Consider the following 22,626-nt stretch of genomic DNA (forward strand, 5'->3'; position numbering starts at 1 on the left):
TAGCTTTTAAACATTTTAACTTTCAGAATAAATACAGAGAGAGTTAGGTGTTGTTTTTCCTGCCTGTTAAACCTGCTATAGATGTTAGGTACAGGAAATGCAAACTGGAACAAGGAAACAACCAAAAAAAATGCAGAAGAGCAGAATTTACAGAGACAAGGAAATCTGTTGTTATAGATACTGTATTTGATATGTCAAATAAATCAATGAATCAGGAACGACTTGATTATTGATAAATGAATAAGTTAATTCCTAATGGAGGACTATATAGTGGGTAATGATGAGTTACTAGAGAATATACTGATGAATCATTAGGCAATGATTGATCATACTGACCACTTTCTTCATGAGTTGTTCCTGATTACGTGTAAACCAGCTGGTGAACAGCACAAAACTAGGGATGACTCATTCACTGCTGATTAGGTAAAGTTAAGCTACAGTTTACATGCAGCCGAAGTAATGTGATATGCCTACATAATACTGAGGAGTAACTAAGTAGTCCCTCATTACTTCATTATTATCTTATGATTAGGCTGCTTACTCTTTTTGTGTCTCTTCAAGTAAAGTGGTGCATCACACAGAGGGGTCACTCTATAAAATGACCTAATGGTTGTTAGTTCCTCATTCGTTCCTCAAGTGTTCCCTGATAACCATTTGACCTTGTTTCCGACAGTAATGACCTTATGTCAGCAGAAACATGTCTTTATATCAGAATATGTCAGACGAAGGCAGAACAATTTAAAACAAGTGGATTTGTATTGGAAACAAGTAAAATATTGGCACTACGTCAACGTTTTTTTGTTTTTGATTTTTAAGAACTCCATAACAGACAAAATGAGTCAAGAACAGGAACGTCATTAAGGTTTTTTTTTTATGAAGGGGTGCTTCAGCGGCTTCACAAGCAAGCTACTGTTAGAATGAGGAAGACCGATTCATCATGAGTGTGCGCGCTCGCGTGTGCGTGCGTGTGCGTGTGTGTGCGGGGAGAACGCCTATCATTTTAACCTGATGCTGACGCAAAATATGAGAAACGAAACTCAAGTCAGACAGGCTATCCGCGGTTGCCACTAAAGGGTGCGACTCCAGAAGCGCGTGAGGCTGACAGGCTCCAGATGTGCTCCGGTTCATCCTGACACCTCAGAGCGGTGAGTGCACGCGACGCTGCTGTTCGAGCCCGCCTGTTGTTGACGATCAGCCAACTCTCAAGTTTGCTTCAAATAACATGGCGGACGTCCTCAGTTAGTCACCGCGATATTACAGCCTTTATGAAGACCACCGACGGTAATTATTGTTGTTAGTGTTTTTAGCCTAGTACTGTCATCTGTAGTAGCACTAGCAATAGTGTCGAAACAGTAAACTTGACTTGGCAGTTATGGACATGGGTCGGCCTATAGAATTTTATTTAGAATCAGACAGCATTACATTTTGAATTCTACAATTCAATACCTACTTTTAATATCATGCCCTGGTATTGTGAGCCATTCTCTTCATACTGTTAGTCTGTGTTCCTCCTGACATTGCATTAAATACTGTGCGACTGCGCCATCTAGTGGACTTGGGATGCACGCTGGTCCATATCTGGTTAAAAGAATTCTGAAGTCATTTAGGATTCTTAGGATCAACTCAGCTGTGACCTTTAATGATCAGCAGAGTTATATTGGAATGACAACATCTTGTGACCTCCACATCTGGAGGTCTGGGTCTGGCTCGCACTGTGGTCAGGTCTTACATCACATTAAGAACAAATCTGCTCTGAGTAGCTAGCAAGTCTTCTCTTGGAAGATATGTAAACTGAGTTCCCGTAACAATGCGGGCAGAACTGGGGTAACTTGATTTAATCATCCAATGAATGTATCCAGATACAGATCACATGTTAATTCCAGGTGTAACTGAGGCCATGTTGTCTGAAGCTACGTGTGACCAGAGCCACAAACACACCGTGTGTCATTCCTGGCAATCTAGTCATTTAATTTGAATGCCGTACTCTTCAAACTGTTTCTAAACAACAACCAAAAAAGTGGTGCAAAATAATTGGCAAAAATATTAATTAAAATAATGAGCACAATATTCATCATGCTGCCTTCTCTGCTGTTTTCTTTTTCAGACATTTTCATGCAAAGTTGGACATTTGTCAATCTTCAGGGCCATTACACCATATCCTGCATTCAGTTGCTGACTTTGGCATTATGAATGTATCACAATGTCAGCCAGTGGGTCCACACTGACTGCTCTTTTATCAACACATGACCTCAAACTTGTGTGCGCTCAATGCTCTGTTGAGAAGAAAGAAATTACTTATACGTTAAAATCTGTCCACCATCAGTGTGCGCGCAATCTCCTGCTCTGCAGAGCCAAAGGTGGCAGCAAATGGAGGCCTGTTGCTAAGCGGCCTCTGTTTCCAAATCCAAGTCACTATAAGGTATGTTGCTTCTTTGTGGAGGGCTTTGGTTGCAAACACCACAGGAACCGGTGCACCTTTGCTAGAAGTGATGAGGAAGCTGCCGTGTGGACATTTGAAAAGCGTCACAGATTAGACCACGTGTTTCTCTGTCATCTTGTAGCTCAGTCTCAGAGAGAATCTGATCAGCCTGACAGCTCTGAAGCTTCAGGAGACCTCTTGGCAACTCTAGATTTGAAGGCTGTATGTGATCTGTGTTCTAGCAAGGAGAATGAAATAACATACACAGTTCAGTCACTTAGTCACACGTGTAGTAGAAAACTGCTTTTAGCCAAAGCCAAAGCCTCTGAGCAATGGAGGCCTGTCTCTGCGCGGCCTACACGTGGACAATTTGGTCCAAATGTTCATTACCAAAAGTGTGACTTCTTTGTTGAGGGTTCTGGATGTACAAAACACGGGCAGGCATGCACTTACGCCAGAAGTTATGAAGAGGCCACTGTATGGAACTATGTTAAAGACAAAAACATCGATAAAGACGAGTTATTCAAACTTGTAATTGAGTCTGAGCCTATTTCGATAACACCAGAACATGCAGCTAAACAAATACTCCAACAGTTTTCTGGTGAATTCATTGAGCTGTGTAAAGACTGCTTTCATGATCGTCCGCCAAAACTGACTCCCAAAAGGTGGAATGCCACTTGCTCAGCAGATGCAGCACACACCTGGGACCCAGTCTTAGTTTATCACCTATCAGAGAATAGTGGAAAACACATCTACAGCCAGGTGCGCCCTCTTCCCCAAAACTGTCAGTTTAAGTACTGCGGTCATGTCAGGCAAGGCAAACCCTGCTGGCATGAGGCCGGCCACTGCCAGTCTGCCCAAAGCGAGGTGGAAATGGCCGTGTGGAAAGCACAGCACAGCGGGCTCTCTGTTCAGCCTCATCTCCTTCAGTTGAGCCGGCGGCAGCAGCAGGAGCCCAGACAGGTCGCCATGTACTGCAAAGTTTGCCTCCTGGTCCTGTCCTCCCCAGAGAGCTTCTATCAGCACTGCTCCTCGTTGGAACATGCCCAGTTACTTTCTGAGGACACCACCACCAAGTGGAGAGGACGACAGCCTCCACACAACTGCCGAGCTAAGTTTTGGATGTGTGAGAGGTAAACAACACTAGTCCCTTTTCCATGTTTTACAAACATATTGCAGATTAATGAAGGTTCTCTATCATTTTCCTAACCAATTTGTTTAACAAAAAAAAAGGCCAGACATTGCCATGATTTCATGTAGTTTTATGGGGCTCTCCCACTTTTTCTGTTTTATCCCGTTTAAAGGATAAGTCTAGTGATATTCCGCATTATGAATATCAACAAATTCCATGAAAAGCCCAACATCAACTTGGTTTGTCTCTCAAGGCTTTCTGACTTCCACAGTCAGTCAGCACTCCAAGTCCATTCTTTCCTGCTAAAAATGTTAATCCAAATATAAGCTATGTGTTGTTAATAAAAACTTACATTTCAAAGAAACTCTCAGTAATTTACTACAGCAGGGTACTGTAGTGCTTTGTTAGTTTGTTCTACAAATCTCAAATAGGAGGAAATGCTACTTATGATGAATGAGTATTTTTGGACAACAATGGAGCTCCATGGCACAAAGGAATAAGATTTCACACAATACTTGTTAGTGGGATACATTCAGTGTTTGTTTAGATATAACAAAAACATAGAACATCACCAGACTTATTCTTTAAAGAGAAATGCTGTGTCCCTTTTCACAGTACACACTAATCATAACCAGGTTTTGAGAATTTAGTGTTCATATTGAATTTAGTATGCATGCCAGCATGCATACTAAATTCAGAAAAGGAGGAGCCACTCAGTTTAAAATAAATTCAAACTAATAGTGAAGTGAATTGCATTTCAGAGTTGTCCAGCAGAGAACAGCATACTAGTACAGAACAATACTAGTTTTCATGAGGTGGTGAGAAGGAGTGGTCTTTTTTGATTTGGAGACACATTTTCCAGACCAAAAAATGTAATTCAACTGTCCAGTCATAGCTTGGGATCAGATGGCAGTCATGACAGACAACCTTTCACATTAAAAGAGTTTCCTTTGGGCTAGCCTACCGGAGAAACACTATCATTGACTATTTAGTTACTTTTGTGATTGTCATTGACAAAATGTAATTATGCCACTTTTTGGTTTTCCACTGGGGAACAGTTGTACCTTTACCTGCTACCTGCTACTTTTTTTCATATCACCTCCGTCAAGGTTCTAAGCGAGCTGATTTCAGCTGAGGCGATACTAAAATGTGACGAGCAATACACTGCAGACCACTGATTGGTCAGAGATAATCTTATCACTGCATCATCATTGCGTGTGCCTGAGTGGGGCCAGCAACAGAAAGTTTAGCCTATATTTTAAAAATTTTGTATGTTATTTCATCACTAAATCCACTTCTGAGAAGTTATGAGGTGAGAAATCAACCGGTAGATTTTGAATATCTGCAGTTTTACAAAAATTGATCGTGGATCAAAAATGTGCTCGAATGTTTTTGGAGTTGAGGAGCTCCGCAAGCACCGCTGGAGGAAGCTAACGACCCGCTGGTGTACCAGATGTGCTTAGGTGCTCAGATCTGCTTGGGGTCCTGCGCCTGCAGGTAACGTCAATTAACGTGATTGGCGGTACATTTGTATGATGACATGATTGGCTGTACATCAAAGGAAACCACATCTGTAAGATTTTCGTACCGCTGTTCTGTTCTGTTCAAGAAACAGCTGGTGTGTGTGAGTCGACCTGTGTGTCTCGTGTTGAACATAATGGGGCAGTTGTGTGTGGCATTGCTATGACGACAAGCTACATTGAGGGGTACTATGTGTCGGTACTATCTGCAATGGAAAATGGAGGACAGCAGGCCAAAACTAAGTTAAGTAGAGGCGAGGCGAGTTGAGCTGGTACCAGCGGTGGAAAAGATGCATTGGATATACAGTAAACGTATATTTACTTATCGTGCCTGCGGTCAGCTAGCTTACAGAACGATGAGGTCACACTCATGGTCCCACCCCCAGCCTGTGATTGAACACTTGATTGTTTCATTTTAGCATTGGTGATGTGTCTCCATCTCAAAAAGAAAAAGCTCTCTCACACCTCCTCATGAAAATTAATGATAGTGCTTTGCAATTAATATTGGCAAGTCTATGCTGCCTTCTGATGGAAAAACATGAAATGTAATACAACTCTTTGTCTTCTGTGTTGTGATTTGATTTTAGGGTGGTACCGAAAATTCATGTCAAGAATCCTGTCTGTTAATTAAGAAAAAAGCTTATTAATTAATAATTTCCATCTGGTTTTGATTGTGATAGTCAAGACAAAAATGATTTACATAACACGTATTTCACTTTCTTTGTTTGATTTGTTTTAATTCATGCATTTTAAGTCTTCCATATTGAGGGGGCTCCAAAACACTAAGTGATGTTAAAGTCTTTTATTATTGTTTTTATTATTGTATTGGTAAAACTGCCATTTCATCCTAGACCACAAACATGCGAGTACGGCAACAAGTGCCCAAAAGCTCATTCTGAGGAAGAACTGCAAGAGTGGATGATGCGTGCTGCAGAAGAGAAGGAGATCAGACATAACATTGGAGCACAGGGTCTTATGTGCTATAATGAAAGGCTCCTGGAGGAATACAAAAACAGCAGTAATGAAGTGTACATTGTGAGTACGAGGCTCTAATCTTTGTGTCATTATTTTCCAACGTTGATTTATCATGGTGCGCCAGTTCTCAGTCAACTAAAAAGCACACCAGGCTTCAGAATGTCTTTGAATCCAGCCAGAAAGATAAAGTCGCATATCCTCACAGTGTTTCTCAAGGTTATAGCAAACTTTATCACTCCCATGAAGAAAACACTGTAGTGCTGTCAGACCTGAAAAGACACACTCAAATAAGACAATAAATACTGTAGTACATACATCAGACAAAACATAATAAAAATGGAAAAACAAGAATAAAATAGAATTCCTTCAAATGCTAAATAAACAATATACAAGTTGTTTGCGGGAGGGGTTTGAAGATGGATGTAGACCTAGTGCATTGTGGGTATATATTGGCCTACCTCTGATCTCTACCTCTAATCTCTGGGTGTTATCTTAGTATAGTGATTTCTGCTTCTCGAAGAATCAAAACACTTTATCACAATCTGAGCTCAATTTAGCTATTCATCACATACAGATGTATTCAAAACTAGATAACATTAAGGTATAACAAAGAAATTCTACATGTGTGTAACTAGACTAAACTTGAATAAATACCTGTTTTTAAATTACTAATTGACAGTTCATCACTATTTCAATTTACTATTTCAAATGCTGAACAGATTTCAGAGCAAATCGACGATGTCAGCGTATCTTGTGATGAAGATTTAACTGTGGAGTGTGAACAGATCAATACAACACTGCAATGGAACTTCCAAGTTGAAACAGAGGTAAGATTTTTGCAATATGGCATGAAAGGTTGTTCATTTTCCTAAACAACCCCAAAATATCTAAAGTGAGGCATCAACAGTCAGTAGAGAGAGAGAGGTCCCAGGACGGCCTATGGTCCAGTACAGAAAAGCCTGAGTGAAAATAAAGGACATATAGTAGTAAACAGAGAGAAAGAGAGAGAGACAGGTACACAGCTTGGATGCTCTAACAAACAAACAGATGCTACAGAGATGCAGTAGATTTCATAAAGTTTACAAAATCCTTGTCTGTAGGACAGGACGGTAAAAGTACCAGGCTTAATAAGTTCATTGAGACTGAAGCCAACCACTGGAAGGATAATGGTAACAGGTAAAGGCCTGAAGTAATCAAATTTTAAGCATGTAACTGAAAGTTAAGTCGGAAAGATGACTTTTAAGTTTGGATTTAAAGGCCTCAAAGGAGTCAGTTTGTCTGATGAAACAAACGTGTGAATTAGGGTCTCTGCATCAGCCATAGACAGACATGACATCATGACTTGAAGGCTAGCCAATGCAGGCTGGCTGAGCTACTGGGATGCACCAGAGAGGAGCCAGGAACTGGAAGACACTGGGATGGCAGGAGTAACATGCCCAGGAGGCACAGAACCTGGAGTGGATAAAATCTTGACCGGTCCTCAGAGTTTGGAGTTTAGTTTCCTCGAAAGTCGCTTTTCCACTGGGTGGGAAAAGCTCAACTCACCTCAGCTCTACTTGACTCACTTTGGTGCCCCATCCTGTTTTCCATTGCACATAGTACCTATTCAATGTAGCTAGCCATCATAGCGACGCCACACAAAACTTTTTCTCTTGAACGATCCCTCACCAGCCTGAGAATGAGTTTCCTTGGTGTAATTAATTTGTGGTTTTGTGCTAAACTGCAAAATGTTCAAAAGTTCATGCAGATTGGCGCAAAATGTGTGGCACTTTATGTAAAGCAAACTAATACGTGTTATAAGGTCTTATAATTAGTTCATGTAGTATTATGTCTGCCTGTAATTTATTATACAGGGATGGACATTTTAACACTTTATTTAAAACAAACAAAGACATGCTATATAACATTAAATATTACTATAAGCTATTATTCCATTTTATATCACTAATTCTAAATTGTGACACAGTCACAAACAGTGTATTTATAACGAGGCAGAGTGGTTATAATGTGTTATGGAACATGGTTGGAGATTCTTGGTGCTCAGTGGTATAAACTGGTATTGCTATCAGTTATAAAACATTAAGTCAAAAGGTCATAATGACTTATTAACTTTGGTATAGCGCCTAATGCATGTTTGTAAGTGATTTTAACAATTGTTATAATGTCTTACAAAAGCATTATATTGTGTTATAAATATATGCATAAGTCATTATAGCGATGACCTCATAGAAGGTGTTGCCACAAATTTAATGACAAACTGGATAAAGCCATCAAGTTCTTCAAAGAACTTCAGCGCGGGGGCATCTCCAGTCCAGCAGCACGGCTCTATTGATGCATAAAAATGAAAAGTTACGTTGCATTCTACCTGTCCTACATACGCTGACTGACTGGTGGTAATTTGGCTCCCTGTAGAAACCTCCAGAAGAAATCCTAAACTACAACCAGCAGCGGGCCAGCTGTAAACACACTGCAGGACTAGCTGCACATAGTTAGCTAGGTTGTTTCCAACAAGGACTTGTCATCGATTCTCCCTGACCAATTTGCGGTGTTTTTGCATCACCTTTTGGTATTGCCTCAGCTCACTCACCAAAAAATGTGCCAGGTACCGTTTTCCCTAACAAAAAAACAAAAAAGGCAAGTAGAGTCAAGGCGAGTCAAGCTGGAACCATGTGGTGGAAAAGCGGCATATGTGTATTAAAGGCAGAAGGAAGCAGGGCCCTTATGCAAACACTCAGACACAGCTGATTTCTTTATAAACAGTTTATCAATTCAGCAAAAGGCAGTGCAAATAAGCTGAGGCAGGATGGCAAACAAGACACATCATGCACCCAGGTAACAGATGTCAGCTTGGTAACAGGTAAACAGAAAGCATTCAGGCAGAAATGGCTAGACTGAGGCCCAAAGGCAAAGTACATTATGCATACTAACAGCACAACTTGTCTAGCTTCTCTGTGCTCTGTTTCTCTTCTTGGTGTCCGTGTAATGTCCACATAATCTTCAACTTTTAAGTCCCAGAACTATGTTATCTGAGTATGTTTAATTTCCACTTTTCTGTATATACAGAGACAACTTGTGCATGTTGCGCTTCTGAAGCAAGAACCGGGAGCTTCATTCTCCCTTGGTGACATCAGTTCTGAGCCCTGCATCTACTCCTCAGGCGAACACTTTCTCAGTAAAGACATGTCCTATGACATCACCGTGTCTTTCGCATCCATCAACCCGGGCCTGTATGAACAGTGGTTAGTGCTAGATTTTGACATGAGACCAGTGCTACTGAAGAAACTCAGAGTAAGAGTAGGCCAGCTTTCATTGGATGACACAGAACTACCAACTGTTAACCGTGGAGCCGCCTTTCAACGTGTTGAGCGTTGGCATAGAGGAAACAGGGTTATCATCCCATGTTCGTCCAGGACAGAAGAACAGGAGGAACTGTCAAAGCAGTACAAGCCTCCTCAGATTAGCTTTCTGTATAAACATTCCTACAACAGCCAAACACCGCTGAATAATGAGAACTACAAAGAAAGAATGCACCACTTCCTGTACACTGAGGAACGGGCAGAGGACCAGATTGTTTCAAGGTAATATGCTTATCTCTATCCTATTTTCATTTACAATGTGTGGAATTTGTATATATTTATAAAACAATAATGTATTTCTTATTTACTTCAGATTAAATGTTTGTGGAGAAATGACAACATTGGATACCTTGAACAGTACGAAGTTTGGCATGGCGATGGCTCCTCAGGGAGAACTGTTCTGTGCTGTCTCGATTCCTTGTAATCTCACTCCAGACACCCCTGAGGGACTGGTACTAAAACGAAGCATCAAGTCTGGCCTGATAGCCCCTTTATCTTCAAGTGGTCAAAACCCCAAGGTCTATGAGGCCATCGTCCTGAAAAACAAAACAAGTGAGACCAAAACGTATTTGCAACTCTCTAAAAAATGTTGCTCAGATCTCACACTCAAATGCAATCAATCGTATCAAATGGAGGTGCAGTTTCAGCTAAACCGCTACAGCTTCTGCACCATGCACAAGGCTGTAGATCTCCTTCCTGATACAAAAAGAGTGCTACCAGACCTTAAACACTGTGAAGTTCCTGTGAATAACATCTCCTATGAGAAGCTGAATCCAAAGCAGCAGTCAGCAATTGATTTTATCACAGGGAATTCCAATGTCCAAAAATTTGTGGCACCTCTCCTCATTTATGGACCATTTGGCACTGGGAAAACATTCACCCTTGCTGCAGCAGCCAGAGAGCTTTGTAAGCAGCCTCACAACAAAGTGCTTATTTGCACCTACACCAACAGGTAATGCATACTATTTAAAATGTGTTTAATGAAATATTGATTGATTGATTGATTGATACATATGGACGTGTGCTCCTCAAGTATTTGTTAAATATTGTTTCACTTTCAAAGTGTTAATCTAGGTTAAGCGTTTTGCTCTAAGCTGTAATGTTGTAAAGAAGTTTTACTATAACAATTCCAACATGTACTTATCCATACATTTTTGTTTCCTTTCAGTTCTGCAGATCTGTATGTCAGAGATCACTTCCATCCATTCATCAACAAGAAAAGTAATGGAATGAGGCCAATTCGAATAAAAGCAAACAAACAAGGGAGTGCTTTTTCTGCCACAGATGAGATTACTTTGAAATACTGTTTTCTTTCGGAAAATGGACAGTATTTTCTACCACCTACAAAAGCTGCCCTAGATTGTCACAAAATAGTCATAACCACCACAACAATGGCAAGACATTTTCATGACCTAAAGCTTCCAGAGGGATACTTCACGCACATACTAATTGATGAAGCCTCTCAGATGCTAGAATGTGAAGCATTGATGGCCCTTGGTCTTGCTGGGCCAAACACCAGAGTTGTTTTGGCTGGAGATCACATGCAAATGGGACCCAAGCTTTTCTCAGTTGATGATCATCACCGGTCAAATCACACACTTCTTAATCGCTTGTTCCACTACTATCAAGCCCAAAAGTGTGATGCTGCCCAGAACAGTAGAGTCATTTTCAGCGAAAACTATCGCTCAACCAAAGAAATTGTGGAGTTCGTGTCCACCCATTTCTACGTTGGCAAGAATGATGTTATCAAAGCTGCCGCAAATATTCCGGCTCCTGAAAACGGCCATGCCCTAAAGTTTCACCATGTTAGGGGAGAATGTCTCTTGGAAACTGCGTCTATGTCTTGGTATAACAAAGAAGAGGTTGCCAAAGTGGTTGAAGCAGTGAAAGAGATTATCAAACTCTGGCCATCGTCCTGGGGGCCCAAGGACCAAAGCTCAATCTGCATTCTTTCAGAGGGATTTCAGGTAAATTAAAAAAAAATTGTTGTCTCAAGAGTGAGGGAAAAACATTACAGCAATCAGTGAAGATTTCTTAATGTATGTACTGTCATTGTCAGAGTTGTAATAGTTTCCTTATCTCAATTGTTTGATTTGTAGGTTCAGCTAATTAGGACAGCGCTCTCGAGAAAAAACCTTGCTGACGTCCATGTTGAGAATCTTGCAAATGTGCAAGGTGATTTTAATTTTTCTCCTTCAAGATTATCACATTAGGTTAGACATAAAGGATGGTTAAATTCAAACTGTTTGAGTAAACAAACATTATATTTTTATTACCTTTCATATATTTTATTCATTCTACATAATAAACATTATCTTCATGTGTTAACAGGTAAACAGTTCAGGGCAGTCATAATTACAACTGTGCAAACACGTGACAGCCTAAAAACGTCTCATGTGCCTGGTCTGGAGCTGTTCAATGATGCCCGTGTGTTAAACACTGCGATGACTAGGGCTCAGTCACACGTGGTTGTGGTTGGAGATGCTGCTGCCCTCTGCTGCTTTGGGAAATGCTCACGTGTCTGGAAAAGCTACATAAACCACTGCATCAGCAACGACAGTGTTGCACCACAGCATTTCACCAAAGATTTCTTTGAAAAAGATGTTATGGAAACTGCAAGGTTTCAAAAGCCGGAACATGTGGATGAGAGCAACACTCTCACTGATGCAATTCTTCAAGAGTTGAAAGATGAATATGAACAGCTGACAACGGAATACTGTTCAGATGAAGACCATTTGGAATTTAAAAACTTTGATCACCACAAGCCCAAAGCCTCATACAATACAACTGATGTTGACCCAGACCTTTTGGAGTTATGTAAAAAACAACCAGAGAAGTACAAGAGAGGAAGGTTGGTCAGGGAGTCATATAACAAAGGCTATGTGATACCATTTAACAACCCCACCAAACGTATAAGCATAAAGGGAAGAGAAAACCTGGGTAAGGTCTTCACTGGAGACGAAGTGGTCTTACAAACAGCAAGCGTGTTCAGCATCACCAAGAAAGCTGAATCAGCTCGTGTACTTGTATGCCTGCTTGAGGCTGAAGATTACAGCAAACCAAGACAGAATTCCGATGACAAATTTGTCAAAAGGACGATGATGCCCATTACAAAATCTGCGCCCAAAATACGAATACTGATCAGCAAGAAAAGACGTAACTTCATTCCAATATGGGAGCAAATTGATGGACAGTGGAGGATTGCAGCACATGAACGTCTTGATGAAAAGCTCAAACAGAACAATGTATTTGTGGTGCAAGTGATTGGCTGGAAAGAAAATTGTTTTCTTCCACTGGGATATGTCATAGAAATACTTCCAATCGGAACATCTTTGGTTGAAGGACTAAGAGTCCTGAATGAAGAATTCAAAGTTGCACCCAATACATGTACATCTGACGATGGTTTCTCCTGGGCAGATGAAGACAGGACACACAGACAGGACATACGTGATATATTCACTTTCACTGTTGATCCAGTAGGAGCAAAAGACTTGGATGATGCCATCAGCATCAGGGATGTCGGAGACCAATATGAGTTGGGAATCCATATTACAGATGTGGCAAGCTTTGTGAGTCCAGGTGGTGAATTAGATGAGGATGCAAAACAACGTGGTTCCACATATTACTGCAGTGGGGGAAACCCCATTCACATGTTCCCCCAAGAACTGAGCACTGGACTCTTCAGTCTTCTGCCAGGTCAAGATCGCAGGGCAGTTTCATTAATGTTCAAAGTAAACAAGAAAACAAATGAGATCATTGGAAGGCCCAAATTTCAGCTGTCACTGATCAATTCTGATAAACAGTTGTCTTATGAACAGGCAGAGAACATGATCTCCAAAAGATATGGACATAGCCCTAAATTTGACACAGATGAAGACTGTGTCACAGTGGCTTATTGTTTTGCAAAAGCTCAAAGGAAGATTAGACTTGTGGATTGGGCTTATTCTCAACCTGATGATCAGAGATTGCCCGGGAAGCGCAAAGCCAACCTGATGATTGAGGAGCTGAGTGTGTTATTCAATACACATGCATCTGAGGCTTTGATCGATTCAGAAAAGAGCAGGTATTACACACCCCTTCGCTGTCAGGCAGAACCAGACCCTGAAAAGATTGAGGAATTCAAGGAGAAATGCGGGGAATTAATACCACTGTCTTTTCATGCGCGGCACAGAGTTGCCCATGAAGAACAAGCCCCAAAATGCGAAAACTTCCACATACTCACAGAAGTGTGGAATGATATCCAGGCCGCTGCCAGAACAGATGATATAGACAAAATGGTGGACCTGATTGCTGCAGATGACATCCACCCTCTGCTCCAGCCAGTCACTGAACAGTTCAGAAGGTGCTCTAGTAAAGCTTATGTCATCCGCTCCTACTCCTCTCCCAAAGCAGAGGTTGGGCATTATTCTCTGAGCGTACGTTCTTACACACAAGCATCATCACCAATCCGCAGGTACATGGACATCATCTTGCAGAGACTTTTGCACTCTGTCATATGTAAAAGGGATGTCCAATACACTCGAACAGAGATTTCGACTTTGTGCAGTGAATTTGAGCACAACCTCAAGCATGCCAAGGAGTATGAACAAAAGAGTGAGCAAATCAAATATGCAGTGAGCATGAAAAAACAAAGTGCTTCAAAGCTGGCCTTTGTTCGTGTGGATCTCAACAGAGACAGTTTTGCAGTGTCATTTCCTTTTAACAAGAACATATTTGCAGAGAGTCTATCAATTATGTACAAAGATTTACAATTGTGTGACCAACCATTTAATGATGACACAAATCAATGCACTCTAAAATGGAAAAGACGGATCTACACAGCTGACACCATGCAAATCCACCAAGAGTTGGAAAAGCCAGACTGTGGTCCCTGCGTTGAGCTTCCACTGACAGTATGGAAAGCCACTGTTGAAGCAATTGACAAAGAAAACTTTAATCATGCAATGATTCTCATAAAGCAGGCTAATAAGGAACTGGAAAAACAAAAAATTCGGTCACAATCAGCTGAAATGCCTCATTCCCACACATGTACCTCCATGCAGCAAAGGGAGCATGAGGTTGACATCAACCTCCAGTTGCAGACAGGTGACACCCTTCAGATCCAAATGACATCAGAGGTAAAAAGGGGTTATCCCATGCCTGCTGTTCAGTTGGTGCGCATTAAACCAAAGTTTGAGATTTGTGTGGACCATGTCCACAGCCCTATCACATGCTTCTCAAGATCAGCAGATCATCCATCAAGGATTCATTATAGTGACATAGAGGAGTATGTACGGATCTGGAAACCGATGTGTGAGATGGAATCTGCTGCTACTGCTGTGGATGAGAGTGACAGCATCGTCATTGAGAATCTGTTGGTAAACTTCAATCAAGAGCACGAAGGCACACTAAAAGGAAGCTTCTTTTTACCTCTGGCATGGATCAATGATTGGGCCATTGAATGTAACCTTTCAAAGTGCCTGCTGTGTATACGGAAAAGAGGTTTGAAGTTGACTTCCCTGGAACATTCCGCATCGGTGGACCCAAGAGAGTTTACATGGGTGGCCCATGGTGTCACTAGCAAAGTAGAAGAACGTAAAAATGAAGGCAGTAAAGTGGAGTTCTATGTCAATCACCTGCCCATGGACACCATTCCTGATTGTGTCTTTCAGAAAAGCACTCGTTTCACAGTTGAAATAATCCCAAAGCTCCTGCCTGACATGTAAGTGTAGTTCCCTTTACCTTTCCAATGTAACATTGGTTTTAGTTTGACTTTTGATCACATATTTCTTTGACATACCGTTTTATAATTTTTTTTCTATAGCCGGAAAGAAAATGCTGTGGTCAGCGTTGCTTCTGCATGTGAGCTTGTCAAGACTATAGCACTTGGAAAACACATTCCAAAAGAGGGTATGTCCATTAGTCAGCAGTAAATAGCTACATAGATTTTAACTCTTTGTATCTGTGAGTAACACCTGAAGTTGTTATTTTTTCTTTGCAGTAAACGCAGTGTGGTACAACATGAGGAAAGACCTACCAAATGTACTGCCCCCGTTTAACCAGAGTCAGCATCGTGCTGTCACGAAAGCTCTAAATAATACCTTCACACTTATACAGGGGCCACCTGGTAAGAACAAGAACTTGTATTTACCCTGATGCCTTATATTTTCTGCTAAGGCTAAAGACATAATTCTCATTTGTCTCTTAGGAACTGGAAAGACAGTAGTAGGTGTGTACATAGTGTACTGTTTCTTTGAGCTGAACTCAAAGAACAAAAGGAAATTTGATGACCCCAAGGATAAAAACAAGAAACAAGTTATTCTCTACTGCGGCCCATCCAACAAGTCTGTTGATGTCGTTGCTGGTAAGTTACTTTGTGTCTCTGCTAAATTTTCAACTGCATTTCTTTATGTATCTTTAAACCATGTTCCCTTTTACTGTTGTGACACAGAGTACCTTTTGAGGTTTGGTGACAAGCTAAGACCCCTCCGGGTCTACAGCCAACAAGTGGAGATGCTTGATTACCCTTATCCAAACTGCACCCTTCAGTTTTCCCAGAGGACACTCCGCCAAGAACGTGCCAAACCAGAGCTCAGGTACTGTAATCACATTAGTTGATGACACTCAGTTTAGAATTTGAACTAATTGCACTGATATATTTTACATGGTTTTAGGAGCATCACTCTACATCACCGCATGCGACAGGACCAAAACCCCAATGCAGGTCAAATAAAATATTTTGACCAACGCATTGAGAAAAAAGAAGAGCTGACTGCTGAAGAGGTGAAAAAGTAAGTTCAGATGCACTACTGGTTTAACACGGTTTAAAACTGCAGGAAAACTGTTTGTCAGTAATACCTATTTAAACAGATTAGAAATGCAATTTCACCACATTTTGAACCATTATTATTATTCAGTATGTGTACAAAAAGTTGGAAAAGCTAGAGCAGATAATAATTAAACAAAAACCAAAAAGCTTAAAGACTAAACGTTCTGTTGAAGTCCACTGGGGAGAAGCTACAACCATTGGATCTGGGGAAAGTCATTTAGTTAGTTTTGATGCTCTCCTCCGCAATGATTTTACTTTCATGGCATAGTTTCATAGTTAGGCTAGTCCTGCAGTGTTTCCCCTACCATTGTTTACCTAAACCAAAGTGGACCAGTAGTAGGCCTTGTGGGCAGTATTGGAGCCTACTTCCTTTTAAAATGTTTTCTTGTCAGAAGTACACTACTTGTGCAGCACTGAGTAGCTGTTTGTCTTTCAAACAGCTACAGTAAAACTATGAATAGAACTATTCAAAGTTGAGAGTGATCAAAACCTCACTACTAATGAGCTCCACGGAGCACCTGTTCTTGCTGTCACTTTGTTGCTCAATCTGGAAAATATCCTTTCCACTTAGCCAGTGGATGCTGCGATGCTTATGATGTGGCTGTTGATGGACAGAATGAGAAATTGCTAATGAACTTGAGTAATTGTAATAGGGTGGTGTTTTTGGCTAAGATTTGTCATTGTTTGCAGTAATACCATCCAAACAATGAAACCACACATAAATAACCTTTCTACAAACATTTCAAAATTAATTTATCACCATTTTTATGATTGGTCAGTAAATATATTTATGTATTTATTTTTTAAGCTTTTATAAAGCCCATTGTTAATTCTATAGTATTGAAGGATGCAGTTCTATAGATTGGTTTGGCATAACACATACCAATATGTCTATATTCTTCTTGTTTATATTCTTCACCTAGGCACTATATTTTGATAATTAAATGTGTGTTAAATTATAGCCTATATCTCTCTCTTAACTTTTATTAAATGAATGCTTATGTGTCTGACTGTATACCCCAACCTTAAAAAATAAAGCATACCAAAATTGTAGCCTATTAATCAAACCAACAATGGAAGGCCCATCCAACAAGTTGGGCAATCCCAATCAGGCGTAGAAAAGGACAAGTCTTCACAAAATGTGGGTGGAATGATTTGCAGGTTATGCTGTAGTGAGGACAACTCGGAAATACTGGACAAACCACGTCCCCAATTGATTCAAAACGGGATGCGCTATTTAGTTCTCAAATACGAGACGATTCCGTATTTTAAGGGATGGTGGCAACTAATTACATTAGCTCCTATAAATTTAGCTGCCTAACAGCCAAAAAACATCAGGCTCAGCTTTTAGACCACAGTCTGAATCTCAGGGGAGATTTTAGCGAGTGCATTTATTAACTGACACACTGTAGCCTACACTGTACATTTACTGCCAGACTGACATCTTTTCCTCTCCTACGTTCGCTTTCACCATCACTTTTTGACGCTAACTGTCTCACATTTGGTCAACCACACACACTCGCACACAGATTACACACTGCCCTGTTCCTTTAAAAGAGCTACGCTACTCTTATAACAGTAGGCCTACCTTCCACATAGATTTCCTTTGAAGAATAAGTAGAGGGAGCCAGCCCACCATTGAGTGTTACCATGCTTGCACAGTGAATGAATATAGGGGAAACACCGGATTGGTGGTTTTCAGGGACATCTTTGCAACACTGGAATGGGCTCTTTGTTGCCCCCTGTGGCCATTGGGGGAAAGACTACATGAGAGCGGAGGGATTTATGCTTTATTGGAAGTGTTTTGAAACACGGCCGTAGTTCAAGTCCGGCCTGGGCACTGCTGCATGTCATCCCCTCTATCTTCTTTGCCTTTCCTGTCTTTCAGCTGACACTGTCAATTAAAAAAAGGCAAAATGGAAGTGTTTTGAAACAGTATTTTTCAACTTTATAAGAGAAAAGAATTCAAGGATGAAAACTAAAACAACACATTAAAGTAGGCTTGTACAGTCACTTTGACTCAATGTGATGCGACAATATCCAACCCTGATATGTTGTGTTTGTTAAAGTCATTTTAGAGTCTGTAATATGTTTGCATACTAAAATCCTCTGTGGAAAAAAGAGTGAGAAAAACAATAAGATATTTTAATAAATGATTTTGAATATGAAGAACTTTATTTGCAGTCCTAACAGAATAAATTTTTTTTCCTCCTAGATACAAGAACCTCCTCAGAGATGCTCGGACACATGAGCTTGAACGGCATGACATCATACTGTGCACATGTACACAGTCTTCCACCCCGAGTTTGACTAAAACAGTCAGCGCGCGTCAGATCCTCATCGATGAATGTGCAATGGCAACTGAACCCCAGGCCTTGATTCCGTTAGTCTGTAACAAACCAGAGAAGGTGTGCTTTTCATTTAACTATAACTGTCCTTAATGTGTTTGTATGCTAAATTACATTCCAAGAGTGCCGTTTTAATGTCAGAATATCTTTTGCATTAGCCTAATTCCAATCAAACAGGTAATTATTTATTTTAACACTGGGATCTAAGTATGGCAGTTGTGACAATGACATCATGAACAAGCAAAGTTGTAAAAAAATAATGATCCTCACATCATTTCTAATAATAATTGTAACATTCCCCCAACCCACAATAATTTCTCTAGTCCCACAGTCAGGTCAACATCTTCCCCTCAGTTTGGTCCATTACAATAAACCTCAAAAACTACAGGCTAAATTCCCATGTAATTTGTTGCAAATATTGGCCATAGTGAATTATTACATACATGCCCAATCAGATTTTCCAAATATCAGAATATAATGGGCACATTCATGTCTACGATTGGATCAAGTCTTTTCATTTTGGACAGAGATTCTTCCTGTTGGTTGATAGTTAAAAAGCTCGCCTCAGTCTTTTTACGTCTTGCTGTTTCTTTGCATCATTGCTTAGTAAGGCTCACTTCATTTTAGTCACTCTAATTCATCAAATATTCTAACGGCTTACAATATCACTTTCAGATTGTTTTGATCGGTGACCACAAACAGTTACGACCCATTGTGAAGAATGAGAGTGTGAAGAGGCTGGGGATGGCCAAGTCTCTGTTTGAACGCTACTATACAATTCATGAGAACAGGGCTGTGATGCTTGACACCCAGTACAGAATGGTGAGAACATTACATATACACTATATACACATTTATAGCGTGCTTTATATATAGTACATATTATATTGTATATTTATGTAAATGTGTACTTTAGGCTTGGGCGGTATTTATTTCTTCACACCTTTATACCTTCCTGCCTTTTCACAGGGGGTATGTACAGTATATGACGGTTTTAAACCGTTTAATAGAAAGAGCAGTGTATACATTGGAAAGTTATTTTTGACAGTATTGAAAGTCATACCGTCAGCTTAATGTACTTACTGTTGCGATATTGTATCAGCACATGTCTGTGTTAAGTATTTTAAATTGTAATCAACAACTATCACTTATGTACCTTCATAGCATGAGAAAATATGCGAGTTCCCATCAAACGAATTCTATGAGGGAAAGCTGAAAACTGGGGAGGAGCAGCCGAGCAGTGTCCTGCGTGTTGATAACAAGACAATGCCAATCGTTTTTGGGGACATCAAAGGAAAAACCATCAGTCTGGTTGTCAGCACAGCCAAGGGCAACGAGAACTCTAAAGCAAACCATGAAGAGAGACAAAAAGTGGTAGGCTACTGTATTGGGCACCATTGCATTTCCTTGTTGATTTTAAACAGTGATATTAAAATATAAGGGTAAAGGTTGCTATAGATATGACTCAGTGACATAATTTATTATTGCTCTTAATCACTGGTTTTGGTTGGGTTCTTTTGCAGATTGACATTGCTGTAGAGCTTGTGAAGACTGCCAAAATTGAACAGCAAAGTATTGTGATTCTGTCGCCCTATAATGCCCAAGTATCAGAAATCAGAGAGGAGCTGAAGAAGAAGAAAATGAATCAAATCACTGTTACCACAATCACTAAAAGCCAAGGTGACTATGCACCTCTCTGCTACCTAATGACAAATCATTTACTGAAATTAAAGTAGCTACACCACAATGGAAACAAACTACTAATTCTGAAGAATTGCTCTTCTCAAAGTATTAAATGTATTAACATGTAACCAGTATTTTAATGTTGTAGCTTGTCCCAGTGGTGCTGTGCACCTAGCAGGAACTATTTCCTGTCCTGCTATGTAGTTTAAATCAACAGTGTGTCATATATAACGACCATATATCACATTTTAAATGTAAAATCATCATAATTTTTTGATAAAATAGACATTTTTTTTCTAGACATGTAAGAAAAACTTTGTTGTTTAGCGATGGCTCATCATGTGACACGCAACATTTTGTCTCCTAGGAAGTGAATGGCGTTACGTCATTATATCTACAGTGTGCTCTCTGCCAAGTGAAGAGATTGAGCCTGAACCAGAAAGAGCTTGGCTGTCCAAACATCTGGGCTTTGTCGGTGATCCCAACCAGATAAATGTGGGGATCACCAGGGCCAAGGAGGGACTGTGCATCATTGGTAAGACACTGCAGCTCATGCCTTATTTCTACCTTCGCTTAAGGCCCAAATCTTCTACACAACTTTAACTCAAATGTCACTGTCCTTTCAAAGGGAACCAAGAGTTGCTCAGCTGCAGCAGAACTTGGAAAAAACTCCTGGACCACTACAAGCTCCACAATGCAGTGACAGATGCAGATAAGATTTCAGTGTGTAGTGCCACATAGCTGATCTCTTCTATCCTTTTTAAGAGACTTGATTGCTACAAGCTGAAGATCAGAGTTCCTACACTTACAGCACGACTTCATGAAATACATATATATTTGTAGTTTTTTACATGCCTATGGAGTAACTTTTTATGCATTCTTTTTTTAAAGTTTGGTCCAGATTTTGGGTTTTGATATTCTGTTTTTGACAAAGTTGTGTTCTGATTTACTTTTTATACCTTTTAATATGTATGTATCTGTAAATATGACTAAGTAATTATAACTTCTATTTCAACTGTATCTAGAATTTTATGATTAGATGTGCTCATTTAAATTCTAAATCTTCAGGTTCAAATACTGAATAGTCCGTTTTTTTTTTTCATTTTTGTTAAATGTTAAGTTGTATTTTGTATATCATTTAAAATATTGTATTTGAGAAATGTTGCAGGCTAACTAACTCTAACTCCTAACACAGTGCTAATCTTAACTGTGGACAGCTAACAGAAAACACAGGTTAGCTCTTGCTGTTTGGATTGTTTCATTATCATTTTATTTTTATTGAAATACAGAGAATTATCACTGTATGAAATCAACTCGAGTGACGCTTTGTCCCTGTTAACTGATGTCAGGTCAGCATTGTTTTCATTGCCAGACAGCTCACCTTAACCCATAAACTGCCTCGCCAGTTGGTGAGCCTAGTCTGGAATTTTTGTTTGATCTCTTATGTTATTATTTGTGATATTTTTAAATGTTCTCTCTACATTCAGTGATTTTAGTAAATGTATGCACACATACAAAAATATAACAGTTGATTTATTCATGGTTTATTTTTTTCTTGACCCTTTTAAATTGAATATCTGGGATAGCAATTTTCAATCAAAAAGTGATGAAGACCATGTTATGTTCGTTTTATACAATAATATTGTGTCATTAAGTGCAGTGAATATATGCGTGTGTTTAGGCTTGTGTGTGTGTAGATGTATGTATGTGTATATATGTTGCCATGCACATACTTGGACCTTTTTTCTTTTGTTCTATACACAAAATACAAATGCATTGAAAATGATTGTTTTTGGAAAATATTAATTAAAAAAAAGTATTGAAAAAAATACACAAAAAGAAATAAATACACAATGGTTCTGGAATTGAAACAGATTTGCTTATTTCCTTAGATACACACCTGTTTTGCTTAAAGCAGACTTCCACCAATGGTGTGCGTACACAAAATAATTGCGTCAAAAAAATAATTAACACACATCAGACATTTTCCATTTAGACATGTTATAGCAGGATAAGGGTGTGTTTTAATAATGAATTCAGTACTTGTAGGCAAGCAACCTTGAAACTATGTCATTAAAATTTCTGACCAAAGTGGGATGAATGCCATCTCTCCTAATCAGAGGTCATCCACAGTCTCCCAATTATCTGCAAAGCAGACATCATTTACTGGACACCACCTCAATAACCAGGTCAGATTTGGCAGGGGCCCAGAGAAAACTACCGGTCCAACATTGTCTTATGTACCATATGACTTTTAAACTCAAATTCAGCACCACTCCACTGAAATAGTTTATTTACCATTATTATAATTGCTTTTATATTGCTGTGTATTGTCTGCTACATAGCAGAAGGGAGTTACAAACTCAATTTCACTTCACAACCTGT

At 39.8% G+C, this 22,626-nt stretch overlaps 1 protein-coding gene across 2 annotated transcripts; it reads left to right on the forward strand.

Moving 5' to 3' along the window:
• Positions 1 to 997: 997 nt before the first annotated feature.
• LOC119885700 (helicase with zinc finger domain 2-like) lies at positions 998 to 21,900 on the forward strand. Of its 2 annotated transcripts, none has more exons than XM_038695895.1 (20): positions 998 to 1,145; positions 2,105 to 3,552; positions 5,923 to 6,106; positions 6,766 to 6,873; positions 9,110 to 9,624; positions 9,716 to 10,354; positions 10,571 to 11,369; positions 11,502 to 11,577; positions 11,734 to 15,103; positions 15,206 to 15,291; positions 15,383 to 15,508; positions 15,590 to 15,745; positions 15,833 to 15,977; positions 16,056 to 16,172; positions 18,426 to 18,618; positions 19,234 to 19,380; positions 19,723 to 19,932; positions 20,082 to 20,238; positions 20,609 to 20,776; positions 20,870 to 21,900. In XM_038695895.1, exons 2-20 carry the CDS (start codon positions 2,201 to 2,203, stop codon positions 20,980 to 20,982), a joined length of 8,661 nt encoding a protein of 2,886 aa, XP_038551823.1. In that variant the 5' UTR covers positions 998 to 1,145; positions 2,105 to 2,200; the 3' UTR covers positions 20,983 to 21,900. The 2 variants fall into 2 exon arrangements, with proteins under 2 accessions (XP_038551823.1, XP_038551822.1); XM_038695894.1 differs by having other exon boundaries at positions 1,016 to 1,281.
• The last annotated feature ends 726 nt before the right edge of the window (positions 21,901 to 22,626 follow it).

Source organism: Micropterus salmoides, unplaced genomic scaffold, assembly GCF_014851395.1.
Source record: "Micropterus salmoides isolate LMB-PRFRI ecotype aquatic unplaced genomic scaffold, ASM1485139v1 Ms_hic_scaffold_4, whole genome shotgun sequence".
Lineage (NCBI taxonomy): Eukaryota > Metazoa > Chordata > Actinopteri > Centrarchiformes > Centrarchidae > Micropterus > Micropterus salmoides.

Bases quoted from the DNA above. Each gene is read 5' to 3' on its own strand.
- LOC119885700 (XM_038695895.1), top strand. From the start codon at position 2,201: ATGTCAGCCAGTGGGTCCACACTGACTGCTCTTTTATCAACACATGAC. The intron at 15,978-16,055 runs GTACTGTAATCA...ACATGGTTTTAG, and splicing joins CGTGCCAAACCAGAGCTCAG to GAGCATCACTCTACATCACC. The intron at 19,933-20,081 runs GTAGGCTACTGT...GTTCTTTTGCAG, and splicing joins ATGAAGAGAGACAAAAAGTG to ATTGACATTGCTGTAGAGCT.